The following is a 16,771-nucleotide window of genomic DNA, read 5'->3' on the forward strand; positions in this document are numbered from 1 at the left end:
ATATAAAGCCACAAAATAATTGAGAAACCAATAAAAAAATCTAGAATTGGAAAAAAGAAACACAACACAATGGCTTACGAACAATATAATTTTTTTCTTTTTCATAAGAAAAAGTGGGCAGTTGCAGTTAAACCAGTTTACATAGTCTTCTGCTAAAGAGGGAAGGAACCCAAAAACCCATAGTATTCTGCTAAAGAGGGAAGAAACCCAAAAACCAGACCATAACGGAGATATCCACTAGTACAAACGCCCATATTCGATGTTCTATGATTTTAACCCAAAACAAAAAAGACCAGTGCTAGACAGAGATATCCACTAGTACAAACGCCCATATTCGATTCGATGGTCTATGATTGTAACCCAAAACAAAAAAGAGCAGTGCTATTCGTTGTGCACCTCTTTTAATCACTAATTTTGCTCTCTAAGGAGTAAATAACAAAAAATAAAGAAAAAAAGTGGAGCGCAAATAGAGCTATTTGAGAAAAATAAAGGGAAGAAGCTCTAACATTAAAGTCCTAATAGCCAACATTAAAATTAGCGAAAAGGCCGGGGGTAGGGGGGGGATTCCTACTCTAGCTCTTTCTTGTCTTGACGGCGGTGGTGGTAGCAGTATCATGGAGGAAATCAAGCAAAACAGTGCTCTTGCATTTGGGGCATTTAGGGTCATTCTCTGAAAGCATGACGTACATCAGGCACCTTGGGCAGCCTACCAGAACCATGGATGTTGCCTCAGGGCTGCTTGAGTATCTGACAGTACTCGTATCAACGTCCTGGTCCATGTCCGATGACACGCATGAGCTTGGAGGAGATGTCGGTGACACGGCAGCTGATCGGCGTGGTGATTCCACTCTTGGATTAAGCCTTGGCGGTGACAGGTTCAGCCTCAACTCAAGCTTGGGACCATTTCTGCGACTCATCTTTTGTATGTTTACGTATAACTAACCTGAATGAAACATCATGTAAGACAACCAACAAAAAAAGAAGTCGGCTCAATTATATATAAATAAAACAATTGAATTGTATTGAAATATTGATAACATGAATAAGAAAAAGATTGAATGTTAGTTACCTTAAAGGTCAAGGAACCTTGGGCAGGATAGGCTAGGGTGATGATGATGAAGGGTAGGAAAAGGGGGGTAGGCTAGGATGAAACTCTGAGGAACTAATTCCTTTCTCGGAGAATCAAGAAACAAGGGCGATGGGGGGGAAGTGATGAGGAGCTTGAAGAAGTAAGACAAAATATATAGGGAGAAATGAAGGGAGAGAGATGGGTATTATTTAAAGTTTAATTAAATTATTATGGTAAGGGAGAGAAAGAGGTGTAGGTTAGAAAGAGAGAATGGATTGAAGGATTGGTAGAAGAAGAGTGTAAATTGAGGGCAGGAAATGTATTAATGGTAGAAAAAAATCCCAAGAAGCATGCCAGAAGAAGGAGAATGACAGTAAAATATTATTGCAATTTAGAAAAGTGCAGGGTGGTGGAGGAAACCCCTTCATTCATTGCTTTTTGCTTTTATATAACGAAGGGGGAAGGGGGGAGTGGGTGTTCTTAAAGGGTGTCATGAATTGGATTTGGAGTGTAATGCAGGGAAAGAAATCCCAAAGGTTTTCATGGCTCAAACCCCAGATTTTTTAAAAACCAACACAAAGGCCACCTAAGAATTTAATATCAAACAACAAGAATTTTTAATGGCTACCAATGAAAAGAAAGTATAGCACCTAAACCCGATTTAAATGCCCAACAGAAGTCTGATAATTGAAAATGAACAACACCCATAATGATATTAATGGTAACATCACCAAAATTAAATGTAATTAAAGAAAAATAATCTTTATTCATATATATTTTCTTGGATTTCCAACACCTTGCCTTGCTCTTCTATCTGGCTTCTGGTTCGGTTGAGCACACAAAAGCCAAACAATTTCTCTCATATATAATCAGTTAATTTCCTTAAAGAAAAAAACTTTTATTTCAAGTATATATAAAATAATGTTCCTTCTAAATTATTCAATTGTCAAGGTAAATAATTATAGATGTTGAAATTTAATAATCGAATCATCAAATCGAAATTGAATTTTTTTTAGATTCACTTAGTCAAAAGCTTTGCTTGAAATTCATCTTCTCCAAATAAATTATAGTTAATGAAAAATTATAATCTTATATTTATATAGGGACTTGAAATTTAAATATTACGACAAATCAAATCCGAATTGTCAATTTTTTACTCAATCTTTAGTAAATTGGCTTGAATTTTTGTTTAATAAAACAAATAGTAGTCTTATAAAGGAAATGATTAACATATGGAAATTTTGAATTAATGAAAAACTGACCACTGGGTTAATACAATAAACAGTATGCTGCTTTGAGTTAATGTGATTAAAGAAATCATATATTTCATTAATAATAATTAACAAATAATTGAAATGTATGAGGCAATCAATTTTACATATAGAACTATTATTATATACATGATCAGTAAAATTTTTAAATTTCACAATTAACAAAATTAAAATATTATAAAATTTTTTATTATTTATTTTTTTTAATTCTTAAATAAATGTAAAAACAAATATAGTACGTCAAATAAATCTTTCTTTAAATTGTGAACGATTTAAAACATAAAAGCATTAATAAATCAATTGTTAAATTAACTTTAAACAAGACACAAATACACGAATTAATATTTTATTAACAAACATCTAGTATTACTTGGAAGATTCTAAAATTTTGGGAAGGTTAAAGCCTCCTCTAGCTTGAATTAGGATCCGCCTTTGAATTATATGTCCATGTTACTTGTACGATCTTTGTCTTGATAGATTTTTGTACATTGGTGTATTAATGTATAGCATACAACAAAAAAAAAAAAATTTATTGTGCCAATACCATTAAAAAAAAAATGAAATGTGTTAGTTGTATGATATTCTAAAATTTGGATAAGGTTTTCATATAGTAATGATGCATCATCAAACATTGATTTTGGGGGAAAGAAATTATACTCATCATTAATACATTTAAAAGAATCACGTTGAAACTATAAATTCAACCAGCTAAAAGCACAATCTTAATAAAACTATTTATTAAATGATGCAAAAATAAGTTTGTCAACTCATTATTACTCCCTATTAAATTTTTACTAAATTTTCTATTGCATGCCGATTATAAATTTAAAGAATAAAAAATATAAATAGTTTCTCATTAGTATTCCATAAAATAAAGTGGTACTTTTAATATTAGTGTCAATAAGATATAAAATAAGATTTTTTTTGTTTAAATCACAAGTATAACATTATAATAAATTATAATATATCAATAAATAATCAATCAACAAAACTCAACAAATTAAAATAAATTAAAATATAATTAAACAATTAAATCCACGTATAATAAGACTTGAATATAAGATTTTAAGACGTCTTATTTATTACTAAACCAAGATCTTATTAACAAATATATAATAAAATTTAAATTCAAAATAAATTAAATTCAGATAAAACAAACACAATGATCGATTTAATTTTCTTATGAATAATTTTTCAAATCAATTAAAAAGTAATAAAAGAAATAAAAATTATTGAATTTAGAATTTTAAGTAAATATGTTAATTCGTCTATTATATCGTGTACCATTGCTAGTTCGTGTATATTTTATACAAAAAATATATATTATAATTCATGTTAACACAAAAAATATAAAATATATATTTTATTTTTATTAAAATTTTACTTATCCTCTTATATTTTTTTATATCTATCATATTATATTTTAAATTATCACTTCCACCTTTTAAAATTTGGAGTGCATTTGCACCCAAAAAAGGGCAGCCACTATATTAAAATACCGAATTACCAAAATCAAATTTAAACAATAAAATATATAATAGTATAAATAAAAATATTAACCAAATTTTAATACCTAATAATTTATTCAGCTACAAAATATCTCTTACAATCACCATTAACCTCTCTTAATGTCATAAATTTTTTTAAACAAAGAGAATAGCAGAGAGGTTTGCTTGACATATCCATTTCATTCTTACTTTCTCAAGATTTAAATATGAGATTTTCAAATTAATTAGAATTTCAAGTTCTGAATAGTAATTTTGATTTCCTTGAGAAAATTAAAATGGCTTCAACATTATCCTAATAAAAAAGAGAGGTTATTAATTAGATATTGTAACAAATGAAATGGGTTTCTACTTTCTATCGGAAGGCCACCAACTCTCCTTTATTTCCCTGAATTGTTGTTTGAAATTTGTGGGTGATGTGAATAAATGTAACTTTCTATATTTGCAACTCAAGTTTAGATTCACAGTTGCTAATCCCAAGGAAAAATCAATTCCTTGTACCAAAAACAGAATGAATTCCCTTAATGCTTGGATTCATAACCCTTTTTTTTTTTTTCTCTTATATAATTATAAATGTTTAAATTCTGATCTAATTCTCTGGCAGGTGGGAAATAAAATTAAACAAAAATGAATGTGGATATAGAGAAGAGTAAATATGAAAAAAGAAAAAAAACTGCAAATTAATATATAATTTTTTTTTAAAAAAAAATTCAAATGTATATCCTCTATAGATAACTGACCAAACACAGTAGCAATATTCTTTATAGTAGAAAATAAAAATAATAGGTCTAACATTTATTGCTCGTTGAAAATATATAATATATATTGGTGAGTTATTGTAAACCTAATAATTCAACATGGAAATAAATAACAATATAATTAAATACTAGTAATATATTATATGTATATTACCTACTCCTACCAACCCAGACTTCATATTTCCTCATATGCACCAAAAAAAATCGCATTAAAGGATGTATCTATCTTTGTCATGGTTCGGACAAAATCTTCAAACTCCGCCAATTTTGGCATTTTTTCAAAAAAAAATTTTTTAATGAAAAACTGGAAGAACAAGATAACACCATTTGGAAGGTTTTCTTTTTTTCTTTTTTGTTAATTTCTTGTAACAAAATGGAAAAGAAGGGTATTAAAATAGAATATAAAATCGTTATTTAGTCTCTTCAATCCTCATTATATATTATTATTATTATTATTATTATTATTAGATTAGATAACCATATATACTTGACGATGTTACAAGGGGAATCTGGCATGCATGTCTATAGCACATGGGTAAAGTAAAGCTTAATAAATATATTCAAAAGGGATGATGAAGTAAGCTCATTTGATATCATAATTAAAGCATCAAATCTAATTATGAAATTTTTTTAACATAAATGAATAAATATTTTTATACCCCATTGATGAAACTTGAATTGAATTCTCAACTTCCCCCTTAATTGAAATGCATGCCTACAGATTAATTGCCCTATGAAAACTGACTATGGAGAGAAAAAACAGACAAATATTTACTGTACTCTGATTACAGTAGAAATAAGAGCAGAGAAACATTCAAGTTTTTCTTTCTTAATCTCTTTTATTGTTGATGTTTCTTTCTTTCTTTTAAGTTTTAATATCAATAATAATAAAGGGTAGTTTTTAATTTACTTGTAAGAGGATATCAGAGAAATTAATGGTGAGTTTTTAAAGCAACCCTCCCCCCCATCTATGAAACCCCGAGTTTGCATTTTTATATGAGATCTTCCTTCGAATCAATGCTGCCCTTAAAACTCTTTTAATGAATATCAACATATATTTATCCAAACTATCACGTGATATTAGATTCTTTCCATGCATTATAATATATAAATATATATATATATATGTCAGAAAAACCATGATAATGCTTCATTGACCTTGGTTGAGAGGAGTTGATGATTGAATATTTCCTCGAATCAGGCCTAAACTCTAAACATATGGAAAAAAAAAGTTGACATAAAAAGATTACTGAGATTTATAGGATGGAAGAAACCTAGTTACCACTATGTGATTTAAAACCTATCGAATCATAAGTCTGAGCCAAAAGTTTCGAGTAGGAAACTCATAATCAAATTCCAAATATATAGTTGATTATGAATGTTTCCATATTGGGTAAATTAGTATTGGGGAGGGAGACTATGATTTTGAACTTTTAGACCAAGAGCCCGTAAACATGCATGACGTGCTTCCAGCAAATGCATATGTATGAAACTGATATAAGACAGCAGCGGTTCAGACTTCGGATCAGTTCCACTTCGTTTAAAGCCAGAAACACAAATCAGTGAATGCTACAAACTGTTCTCAAAATAAATTCAACCACATGTCATTTTCATGTTTCGAGATTATGTTTTATGTATAGCTTCAACTATCAGATTTTGATATATTATTTAATTTTCTGCTTTTATGCTTCAAATTAACGAAACTATTTATTATTTTTTTAAGGTTTTAAAATGGAACAGGCAAGTGGGCAAATTGGGTGGGGCTAAAGCAATGGATCTTCATTGAAAATTTCCTTCTGGGGTCCTGCTTTTTGGATATAGGGCGAGAGAAAGAGAGAGAGGTAAATGCTAATGCTTTGAAATGAATTAGGCATAAGATAATGGAAGGTTAGAGGAGGCGTTTATGATTGTTCACTACTGCCATAAAGATCAATGGCAATTGGCAATGGATTAGTGGCAGAAATTAGTTCTTCTGGAAGCAGTAAGAGAAAATTTTTGTAACAAGGGAGGCAACCAATTTCCTAGGGATTACATTTGATTTTGATTTGGGCTACTAGGGAATGGAAAATGCACTTTATATCTACATGTAGTCCAGTTTTCCTTTCCTCAAGAGACTGCCAACTACTGATATAATTTTGCATATTGATTAAAATGAGTAATTCATTCTATTCGGGTGTGGGTGTGAGTACAATTTGTGGTTGGTTGATGTACACACGACATTAGGAAAACCCTGCCCCTGTTTGGAATCGTAATCTGCACCACCAGCAGCTGGAACTATTTCACAATGTTTCACTCTTCTCTTCACCAGATCAATCATTCTTCATCCTGGATTAATTAGAAAATGAAAGTTTTGCTCATTCGGCAGTGAAACTTTGAATGAGAGTTACTACAAAGTAAATGGAAAGCAAGAAAATACCAGCTGATCAAGCAATTCAGAATACAGATTCAACTTGCAATTTTTTAAGAAAAATCGATTAAATCAGTTTTCGCAATCAATTGTTCACCTCTACTTAGGGTTAATCATTGCTCCCGGTAATGAAACCCTGCCCAATATGTCAATTTGAGTGTTTTTGTGTTCACTTCATTGTTGTCTGGTCTGTGGTCTGATAACGAGTAATGAATGAAATCCTTTAATGTATGAAAATTCAACGATGACTATGTCGTATTTTGATTGCTTTCATGATAAAAAAAACTCTTACAAAATTTTTGAAACGCTTGTACTATGAATATAATGTAATGGTATAATCTACTTTCTAATTTTTACCCGTAATTAGTCAAATGCAAGGTTTATTACACATTTATAGTTACCAGTAATGTCTTTGGAACAATTTAGCAAGAAAAATAATGGTAAAAGTGAAAAGGAAAAAGAAAATTATGGTGTCGTGTCGGTCAAAGTTGAATTTACTCCTTGATGAAATTATGGACTTTTTGGGCCAGCAACCTATCATTAAGGAAATTGAATCCTGTACATTAGTGACAGGGCCATGAGCCCATGAGTAATAGAGGAGATTTAAATGCTAAACCCATTTAAATTTCAGGGCCACTTATCCAAAATAAATAGCCCATTTGAGGTTGTATTAATCAAAGACCAAACAAAACGAGGGCATGACTTGGAACTTGGAAGTTGATTGAGGTTAATTTCATAGTTAAAATTTGCAGGTTAATGATTTTCCCGTCACTTTTTACTTTTAAAATTGGCTAATCATACATTTGTTTTTTGGCCTCCATTTGTTTATTATATACTTTATATTTTTGTAGTTAATCTTTGCCATCTGCCATCTGTAATTAAGCAAATTAACGAGTTTCAAGTGTGTAGCCGTCTAAAACAAGGATCAAAATGATCAAGAAGCTAGCTTAAAAAGTCTCGAGCCAGCCAATATTTATTGTTTTCATATTTCAGGGTCTTGATTGAGCTTCACAGTATATAGCATGGTTCAACATTTCCTTTGCCTAAAACGAGATAATATTGAAGGAAATATACCCACTTACATAGGCCCAAAACATTCTAATTTCTTCCTCTGCCAACACTCGCTGCGGAAGTCGAGGATTTACTTGACCATAAGTAATGTTGCAATGGCTCAGAAAAGGTAACAAAGAATTCCCAAGTTCTTAATTTTAACGAAGTGAATGTGCATCAAATTATCAGATATGTGTTATCCCCAGTATATGATTTCGCGATAAAACTGAATAGCATTGCTTGCTTGTTCTTTGTTTTGAATTAATGATTCTCAGCAAACGTCAATCTTTAATTCTCAGGCTACAAGGCTAGCTATAATTACAGGGGGAGCTAGTGGGATTGGAGCAAGCGCTGTGCATATTTTTCATGAAAACGGTGCCAAGGTTGTCATTGCTGATAAGCCTGATATCCAAGACAGTCTAGGCCAAGCCATTGCTGAGAAGCTTGGGGAAAATGTTTGCTACAGCCATTGTGATGTATCAAGTGAAGACCACGTTAGCAATCTTTTGTTGACACTACGGTAGTCAAATATGGAAAGCTTGATATCATGTACAACAATGCAGGCATCACGGAACGCATGCTCAAGGGCATTTTGCAGACAACAAAGTCTGACCCGGAGCGAATGATTGGGGTAAACTTCGACGGAGCTTTCCTTGGAGCTAAACATGCCCAGCGGAAAGGATGCATACTGGTTACTGCCAGTGCTTGTGCATCAATTGCAGGTCTTTGAGCTCACACATACGCTGCATCAAAAGTATGCAGTTTTGGGGCTAGCTATGGTATGGTATAAGAGTGAACTTTGTCTCGCCTTATGGCGTGGTAACTAGGACAGATATTACTGAAGACAAAAGACAACAACTAGAAGCATTCGTGGGCAATCTGGGCAATTTGAAGGAGGAAATACTCAAGCCAGAGAATCGGGCGTTGGCTGCCCTATACCTTGCTAGTGATGAAGCAAATTATGTGAGTGGGCTCAACCTTGTGGTGGATGGAGGGTTTAGTGTTGTAAATCCCACCATGCTCAAGTTTTCTAACCACCTTTAATTTGTAACCGGAATTGGAAATGATCAGTGCAATGTAGGCGATGCAAAATAGTTTAGGAAAAAACCAAATGAGGTTCGTAGACTTCATCTGGTGTTTGTTCCCCTTTTTAGGATTTAAAATTTTTAGGTTTTCATGTGATCTTAGTGTATTTCTTTTAGTTGAAAAAGATATCAAAAGCAGCTATCATTCTCATCATTGTCATCAACCTATATCATTGCTAGTAATGAAGACAATATCATGGAGATTCAATTGCCATCGTCGCCAGAATTCTAAAATTGTCTCTGCTTTTCTCCTAGCTTGTGTCCTGTTTTTCAGCATTCCTCCAACATATATGTATATGTTTCTTTTAACCCGATCGGAAACCCTCAACCCTCCCCTATTTCTCTTCGATCTCGAATGAAAACCCCTAAATTGAAATCTCTCGGTAACCATCCTCTGATGAAGGCTTACAACATTATTTACTAAATTATGGGGAAAATTTTGTTGGATTGGAATGCTAATTATATTTTCCCATGCACTATTTGAGAGAGTTGAGAAGACAGGAATTTTGACATTAGGCTTATACATATGTTGTGTTCTACGCCAGCTTTTCGAGTTTAATTTGGTTTATGTTATGAATTTTTTCGCATGTATAAAAGAAAAAGTTTATTAAGTAATTGTATTAAAGCTTTTTTTTTTTTTTTTTTATGTTGAGATTTATATTATGAGTCAAGAAATGTTAATTTAGTTGAAAAAATTATTATAATAAATATTAAATTATCAATTTTATGTCTTTTCAAAATTTTTTATAAACATATCCTTATTTTTAAAAACTACTAATATATATATATATATATATATAATTTCTCTCTTCAAAAAAATCTATATAAGTTGTGTCAAATTTTAATATTTGAAATTGTTATTATTCAAACTTTAATTATGAAAATTAAAAGTTTAATATTTTATTAACTATTTACTTATACTTGGTTATGTGTCAAATTTTAATTGTCAATATTAGAATGATCACGATTTTATATGCCAAAGATGATTTGTTAAAGTTAGGTTATGAAGGAGAAAAATGATTTATTAACCTTATAATTTAAACCCACAAATTCAGAACTTTTTAAAATGATAATAAAAACAAACATCATCTGAATCCTTATTAATACAACCTCCATAAAACTTCAATTACAAGCTAATTATAATTTGATAATAGCAAAATATTTAACTCAAGATTCGTCGGGGTATTGGAACATGTGGAATGACGGATTAACAATACTAAAGCCCCCATCTATGAATAGATTGTGCCCACTTACATACCTTGCCTCCTCACTTGCTAGATAAAGAGCTGCATTTGCTACATCTTCTGCTTTAAGATAAACACCCTTGAGGTTAGCTAACGAACTCATCGCTTTCTCAAGCTCCTCATCATTAACCCCGATGAATCCGGTCGCTAAAGGCGTTGCAAGAGCGTAGGGAGACAGGCAGTTAACTCTAATCCCAAATTGCCCCAGCTCAACAGCAGCATTCCTCGTCAGTCCCAGGACAGCATGCTTTGAGGCACAATAGGCATGTGTGGCAGCAGCAGCGACTAAGGAGCTTATGCTAGAAGTTGAAATTATGCTACCACTTCGAGCAGGAACCATCACCCTAGCAGCGTGCTTGATCCCTAGGAAAACCCCTGTGACGTTTACACTGAGAACACGTTCAAAATCTGATTTCTCACAGTCGATTATGCGAGCCTTGTTGGGATCGACTATGCCGGCGTTGTTGAACATGATGTCTAGCTTGCCATGAGTGGCGACAGCTTTGTCAACAGCATTTTTAATTTGGTTTTCATCGGTGACGTTGCAGTGTACGTACGAACACTTTGAAGGGCCTATGGTCTCACAAATGGAATGGCCAAATTCATCTTGGATATCAGCGATCACAATTTTGGCTCCATGGCTTGCAAAGACTTTAGCAGTGCATTGCCCAATACCGCTAGCTCCGCCAGTGATTAGAGCTACCTTCCCTTCCAGCCTGCAGATTATAGTTGAATTATAACCTGATTAAAGTCATTTATTTGTTGGGTTTCATTTTTAGTCCAACCAAGGCTCTCATCTTATTATTGTTAGGCCGATATATGGATCCAAAACCTTGGCTGCAGGTTATCCTTAATTTATACATAAAATGAGTTTAAACCATTCATCACTTCCAAATGAGTTTCCAGTCAATTAATTAACTTATAACTGGCGATATATTAAACCAATTTGCAGGGTCCCTCAAGCTAGAAGGATATATATGCCAGTACTGAGCCCATTCCCCTACACATCAAACGTAGAAACTGAGCTGCCGGTTTGCTCACATAAACTCTCTTCCTAAACTAAACTAATGGACCTCGGAAGATCACTTTTATCGAATCCAAAACCCTCAAATATTCTAAACTCTAGGAACAAAAATAAACATATATAAATGAGAATTTGGGAGCAAAAGAGGAGATTTGTTTTTGACTTGAATATCATTCCATCTGATAATCAGCACAACATTCAAAGATTGCAGAAGATAGACATACAATCAAATGGATGAAACTAAGACAAACTCACCTTTTTGCGACTGATGAGATAAAAGAAGAAGCCGCCATAGTTCCTCCTACTTCCTTGACGATGAAACGAGAGAGTTGACTTAACACAGGAAAGATGCTCAATTAATTTTAGAAACCCAATTGGATCCAGGCCTGTCGGGTAAAATGACCTAATTTTGATTTTATTTTTATTTTGTTTTTTGTTTTTATTTTTTATTTTTTTGGTTTCATTGTTTTTAATTTTGTTTTAATTTTTTATATATAATTTTTTTTCCTTCTAAAAGATGATGAAAATTTGTCGAAAATTTGGGGTGGTAAAATTGGATTGGGATTCAAAGATTGATAATCTTGAATTTTAGTCAAAGAAAAAATTGGCATTGATCAAAAACTCTTTTGATCAATGCTTATAAATATAGACTTAAATAAAACGAAAAAAGACACATGATATAAAGAAAACAAAAGCAAAAAAAAAAAAGGTTTTGGAGAGTAGAAACAGTTTGAGAATTTTTAGGAATTTTTTCAAAATTTTGGTTTTTTTTTCTAAAAAATTTTTGAAAAAATTTCAGAATCCGATTAATTTTTCGGCCAACTTCGATTTTTTCAAAGAGATTTTTCAGTTTTTGGCGTCTTTTTCCAAATTTCGATAGAAATTCATTTGGATTCTAGAATTTTGTAGAGAGGGGGTAGAGAAAAGAGGGGAAGAGAGAGAAGGAAGAAGAGAATTCTGTTGAAACATACTAGTTTCAGCCTTTTATATCTCTGCAAAACTACGTCATTTAGAGCGTGAGTAGATACCTAGGATCCGTGCATTTATATTTGGGCAAACCCGACCCGATTGCAACTCGTTTGACTGACTCGTGTTCCAACCAACCATTTTAACCAAGCCGAGCCAAGCTGCATTCCCTGAGCCGCACCTTCGAACCACTTTTTGTGCCTCAAGCCGAGCCGAATTCCAACCGAGTCGAGCTGTTTTGTTTTTGGTATTTTTTTTTTCCTTTATTCTTTTTGGTATTTTTTATTAATTTTTTTTATTTTTAGTATTTTTGCATGATTTAATTTAATAAAAATAAAATAAAAAAATAAAAAAATTTGAGAATAAATATTAATTATTCAATGATGAAATTTATAGAAATTTTAAATGGTAAATTTCTATAAAATTCTTATGTGAGAAATTTTGTCTAAATTTATCTCAAATTGTGGAATAATTTAGATAAAGTTTCGATAGCAATAATTAATATTTATTTTCAAACCAAAAAAATTAAAAATATAAAAATTTTTGGAATTAAATACAAATTATCCAAGGATGAGATTCTTAGAAATTTCAAATGATAAATTTCTAAGAAATCTCTAAGTGAGAAATTTCCTCTAAATTTAGGCCAAATTGTGGAATAATTTAGATGAAATTTCAATAAAAGTAATTGTATTCTTTTCCAAATAAAATTTTGGTTGAAAAAATGTGATAATTACTCAATGATGAGATTCTTAAAAATTTTAAATAATAAATTCTTAAGAAATCTTTAGGTAAGAAATTTTCTCTAAATTTGACCGAAATGATGAAATAATTTAGATAAAATTTCAATAAAAATAATTGTCATATTATTTTTTTTCAAGAAAAAAAATTAAAAAGAATTTCTAAATAGGCCCCAATGGTGAAAAATTTTAGAAATTCAAAATAAGAAAATATTTCTTATTTGGCTGAAATGGTGAAATAATTAGATATATTTTCAACAAAAAAATAATAATTAAACATTTTTCGATGATGGAGCTTTTTCAAGAAATCAAATGCGATTCTTGAATACTCTTAAGGTGAAAAAATATTTTTAAGAATTCTACCAGATTAATGGAGAGTCTTAAGAATTATTTTCAACATTTCAACATAAATTTGAAACCATTAGACTCAAGACCCTATGATAAATTTAAAATAAAATGGTACCATTTTTTGAATGGGCATGTGGGGGTGTTATAACTTTTCTCATATATAATCGACTCCCGAACCCTGTTCTGGTTAGTAGACCCGAACCTATTCTTTTAGAGACCCTGAATTAAGCTTAGAAGTTCCTTAAAGGGATAGATTCCTTAGGTAGCCAATCACACTCAGTTAAAAAAGATTGGTGGTGACTCTATTCAGTTGTTAAGTTTAGCTATAGATTTACGAATCTATACGTTATGACAGTTTGACGACTCCACTGGAAAACTTAAAGAGTCAAGCCATAAACTTTTAAATTTATCTTATCCTTTAGTCTAATGGTTTTAATGATTTGTGTTATCTGTTTACTAACATTTTTTCCTTTTTTGACTTTTATTTGATTTTTTTTGGGACATGAAACTTATATGTTTTTTCACACACACTATCACATACATTTGCATTTCATGAGCTCTATACTCAGACTTCGTCCCTCTTAGGAGGGAGTAAAGTACCTACGCTCTCGTGAGATGATAATTTTTGTAATGACTAGCGAAATACTCTCACTTAAATTGAATCCTTTCTGTTGGTAGCCTATAATGGGTGAAGATTGAACTGTCTTACTAGTCTATGATAGACGATGATGTAAGAAATAATTTGAGAACCTTTTAGTGGTCAAAATCTCTTAACCCTGCATATAGTTCACTCATAAGAGGCCAACCTTAGGATAAAGCCCTTCTTACCCATCAATAGATATAACCCAAAATTAGGATACAAGAAGGAACAGTTTATTATTTAACCATTTTGTTTGTTTGATTTTTATGCATCACTACATTATCATTCCATTCTATGCATCATTTTCATCTTCATGTTTTAAGATTATCATATCATTTTATTCTCTGCATCATTTTCATAATCATGTTTAACACTATCATTTGCATCATTCTCATATAAGAAATATTTATCACATATCAGTTATTGATAAATTAGATCTCTCACTTATATCCTAGAAAAGCCAAATGCAATCAAAGTCTACATCAATCCATTATGAGTTTGTTCATCAATTGAAAATCAAGTTAGAGGAAGGTAAAAAAAAACAAAGAGACTGCTTGCCTAAGGATTTTGTCTCATCATTGCCCGAAAAAGTTCATTTCAAGTTACAACAAAATGATTTAGCCGACTTAAGTAGTATCTGGGGATGCATAAGTAAAATAAGGCATGATTTATTTGAGAACAAATATGGAGACATAACTTCATTACTTCAGGTGAATATGGACAATAATCTGATTAGAGCTATCATTCAATTCTGAGATCTTTTTTATAGATGTTTTATCTTTAATAAAATAAATATAATACCCAAAAATATATGATCTTACTTGGCTTCAATTTGCCAAATTCAGACAAGATTTATTGATAAAATAAAGTGGGCTATCGTAATGTCAAGATATTCACGTCATTTTTCTTCAATGATCCGTTTGATAAATAATATAACACTCATGTCAAGATGGAGACATTTATATTATTTTATTAAGTGAAGAGTGAGGGCAAAAAAAAGCATATGGGAATGGGCATCTCTATGATGTTGAAAGTATCTTTTTCTTTCCTTTTTTTTAATTGGAAAGATTTTTTAAGTAGAAAACTTTAATTATAAATCCCATTGATGATAAGATTTAAAGAATGATATATTCAATTTTTAATGCTTTTTTTTTTTACAAGTTTATATTAGAGAATGTTTGTAGCATAATTTTTTTTGAACGATTTTATTTTTTATAAAAAAATTGTAATATGAAATTAAAAAAATACAAATACTAAATATGAATTTTAAATTTATTGAATATTATTTTTAATTATAATTTTATAAATCAATTAAATTAAATTTTAAATTTCAAATTCAACTTTTTAAATAATATATATATGCTCAATAATTACTATTGAATCAAACACTTAATATTACTTAAGGAATGATTATTTGAACCCAAACAAAGCAATCCTACCATAAAGGTAGGATATAAATGTGAAGGCAAGAATGACATAAATGTGAAGGCCTTCCAGGTTAACAAAGAGATACTAATAGAGGTAGATGGATTTGGTAACAAGATACACGGATATCTTTACATTTCTTATGTGACTAATCAGATAGTGTCAATTGATCATCAGGGATCTTTTCTGGCCTCTGGGAAGGATTCTTTGGACTCTGTTGGTCTGAAATATTCGGTGTACAATCTATTTAAGATTTAAGCAGATTCTGCTGGACTCTGCTTTTAGCTTTTCTGGTAAGGCTTGTATGTGGAAAACAGAGTAGAGTGGGAAGAGAAGTTTGATAGTGACTTGCACAATATCAATGGCTGAATGGAAATGGGGGCTCCAGAATTGATGTTGGTGCAGAGTTGAAATTCCAGTTAGGCTTGCACTAATAATAGGATGAATCATTACTGTGAAATACTAGTTGTTCATAATACCTTGTGCAAGAAATATGTTACTCTGTTTGTCAAGCGATACCATTGCTGGGGCTATAGTACACATGTCGTCGCCTAGTGAATTGTTCAAGCACGTGAGGTTTGCTTTTAAGTCTACAGCGGCAACCTTTTATGGAATTCATCTAGAAAGTTATTTGTTTCCTCGGCAATTTGGGGATGGCATTTTATTGGCTTCAAGATTAATTTTGGACATTCTGGTGCTACACAAACCTTTGGTATAAAGGTATTTTTTTTATGGTTCTAATCTTTTAAGATATGCAATTTCCAACGTACAATTGTTTTTTCTTCTAAATTTTTAAATTTTCAAGCTTACAATTATTACAAAGTCTAGTGATCTCTGGATATCTTGATGTTGTCAACGTTGCTTTCAGTACAGTATTGATTTGATTTTGTTCCTCGGGGGCTTTAGCAAGAGAAAATTAGCTTCTTCTTCTGTGGCACATGTGAAGAGAGTTGAACATGAGGTTGACCTAGCTCCAAAAGCAAAAGGTCTGATAAGAGGAAAAGCTGAGTAGAACAAAGAAATCTTCTCATGTTCTTACTATATTTATACCGTACTTATTCATGCATGATTGAATTATTCTTGCTGGACAAACACATTATACAGGAGGAGTCCCTTCAATCTCTTGATTGGCCACCACCTAGAGGCCAATGATAACAATATCTGGTGATCCGCCCACTTGCAGAGCCACTAAAACTTTGGAGGCCATTTCCAGTGGAGGTCAATGGGTAACTCTCTTGTCTT

At 31.5% G+C, this 16,771-nt stretch overlaps 1 protein-coding gene and 2 pseudogenes across 2 annotated transcripts; 1 reads left to right on the forward strand and 2 right to left on the reverse strand.

Moving 5' to 3' along the window:
• Positions 1-76: 76 nt before the first annotated feature.
• On the reverse strand, positions 77-1,682 carry LOC111295329 (protein GL2-INTERACTING REPRESSOR 1 pseudogene; annotated as a pseudogene). The gene is made up of 2 exons (XR_016327780.1): positions 1,070-1,682; positions 77-943 (listed from the first exon to the last, which is right to left on the reverse strand). The product of XR_016327780.1 is annotated as a protein GL2-INTERACTING REPRESSOR 1 pseudogene (transcript).
• Positions 785-9,302, forward strand: LOC111294894 ((21S)-21-acetoxyl-apo-melianone synthase SDR-like; annotated as a pseudogene).
• Positions 9,303-10,181: 879 nt separating this feature from the next.
• On the reverse strand, positions 10,182-11,813 carry LOC111294462 (secoisolariciresinol dehydrogenase-like). Its single transcript, XM_022887771.2, has 2 exons — positions 11,669-11,813; positions 10,182-11,105 (listed from the first exon to the last, which is right to left on the reverse strand). The coding sequence occupies exons 1-2, from the start codon at positions 11,704-11,706 to the stop codon at positions 10,313-10,315; spliced, it is 831 nt and encodes a 276-aa protein (XP_022743506.1). The 5' UTR covers positions 11,707-11,813; the 3' UTR covers positions 10,182-10,312.
• Positions 11,814-16,771: the final 4,958 nt, after the last annotated feature.

This window comes from Durio zibethinus, chromosome 14 (assembly GCF_047325235.1).
Source record: "Durio zibethinus cultivar Kanyao isolate XHJ-2024 chromosome 14, ASM4732523v1, whole genome shotgun sequence".
In the NCBI taxonomy this organism is placed as follows: domain Eukaryota; kingdom Viridiplantae; phylum Streptophyta; class Magnoliopsida; order Malvales; family Malvaceae; genus Durio; species Durio zibethinus.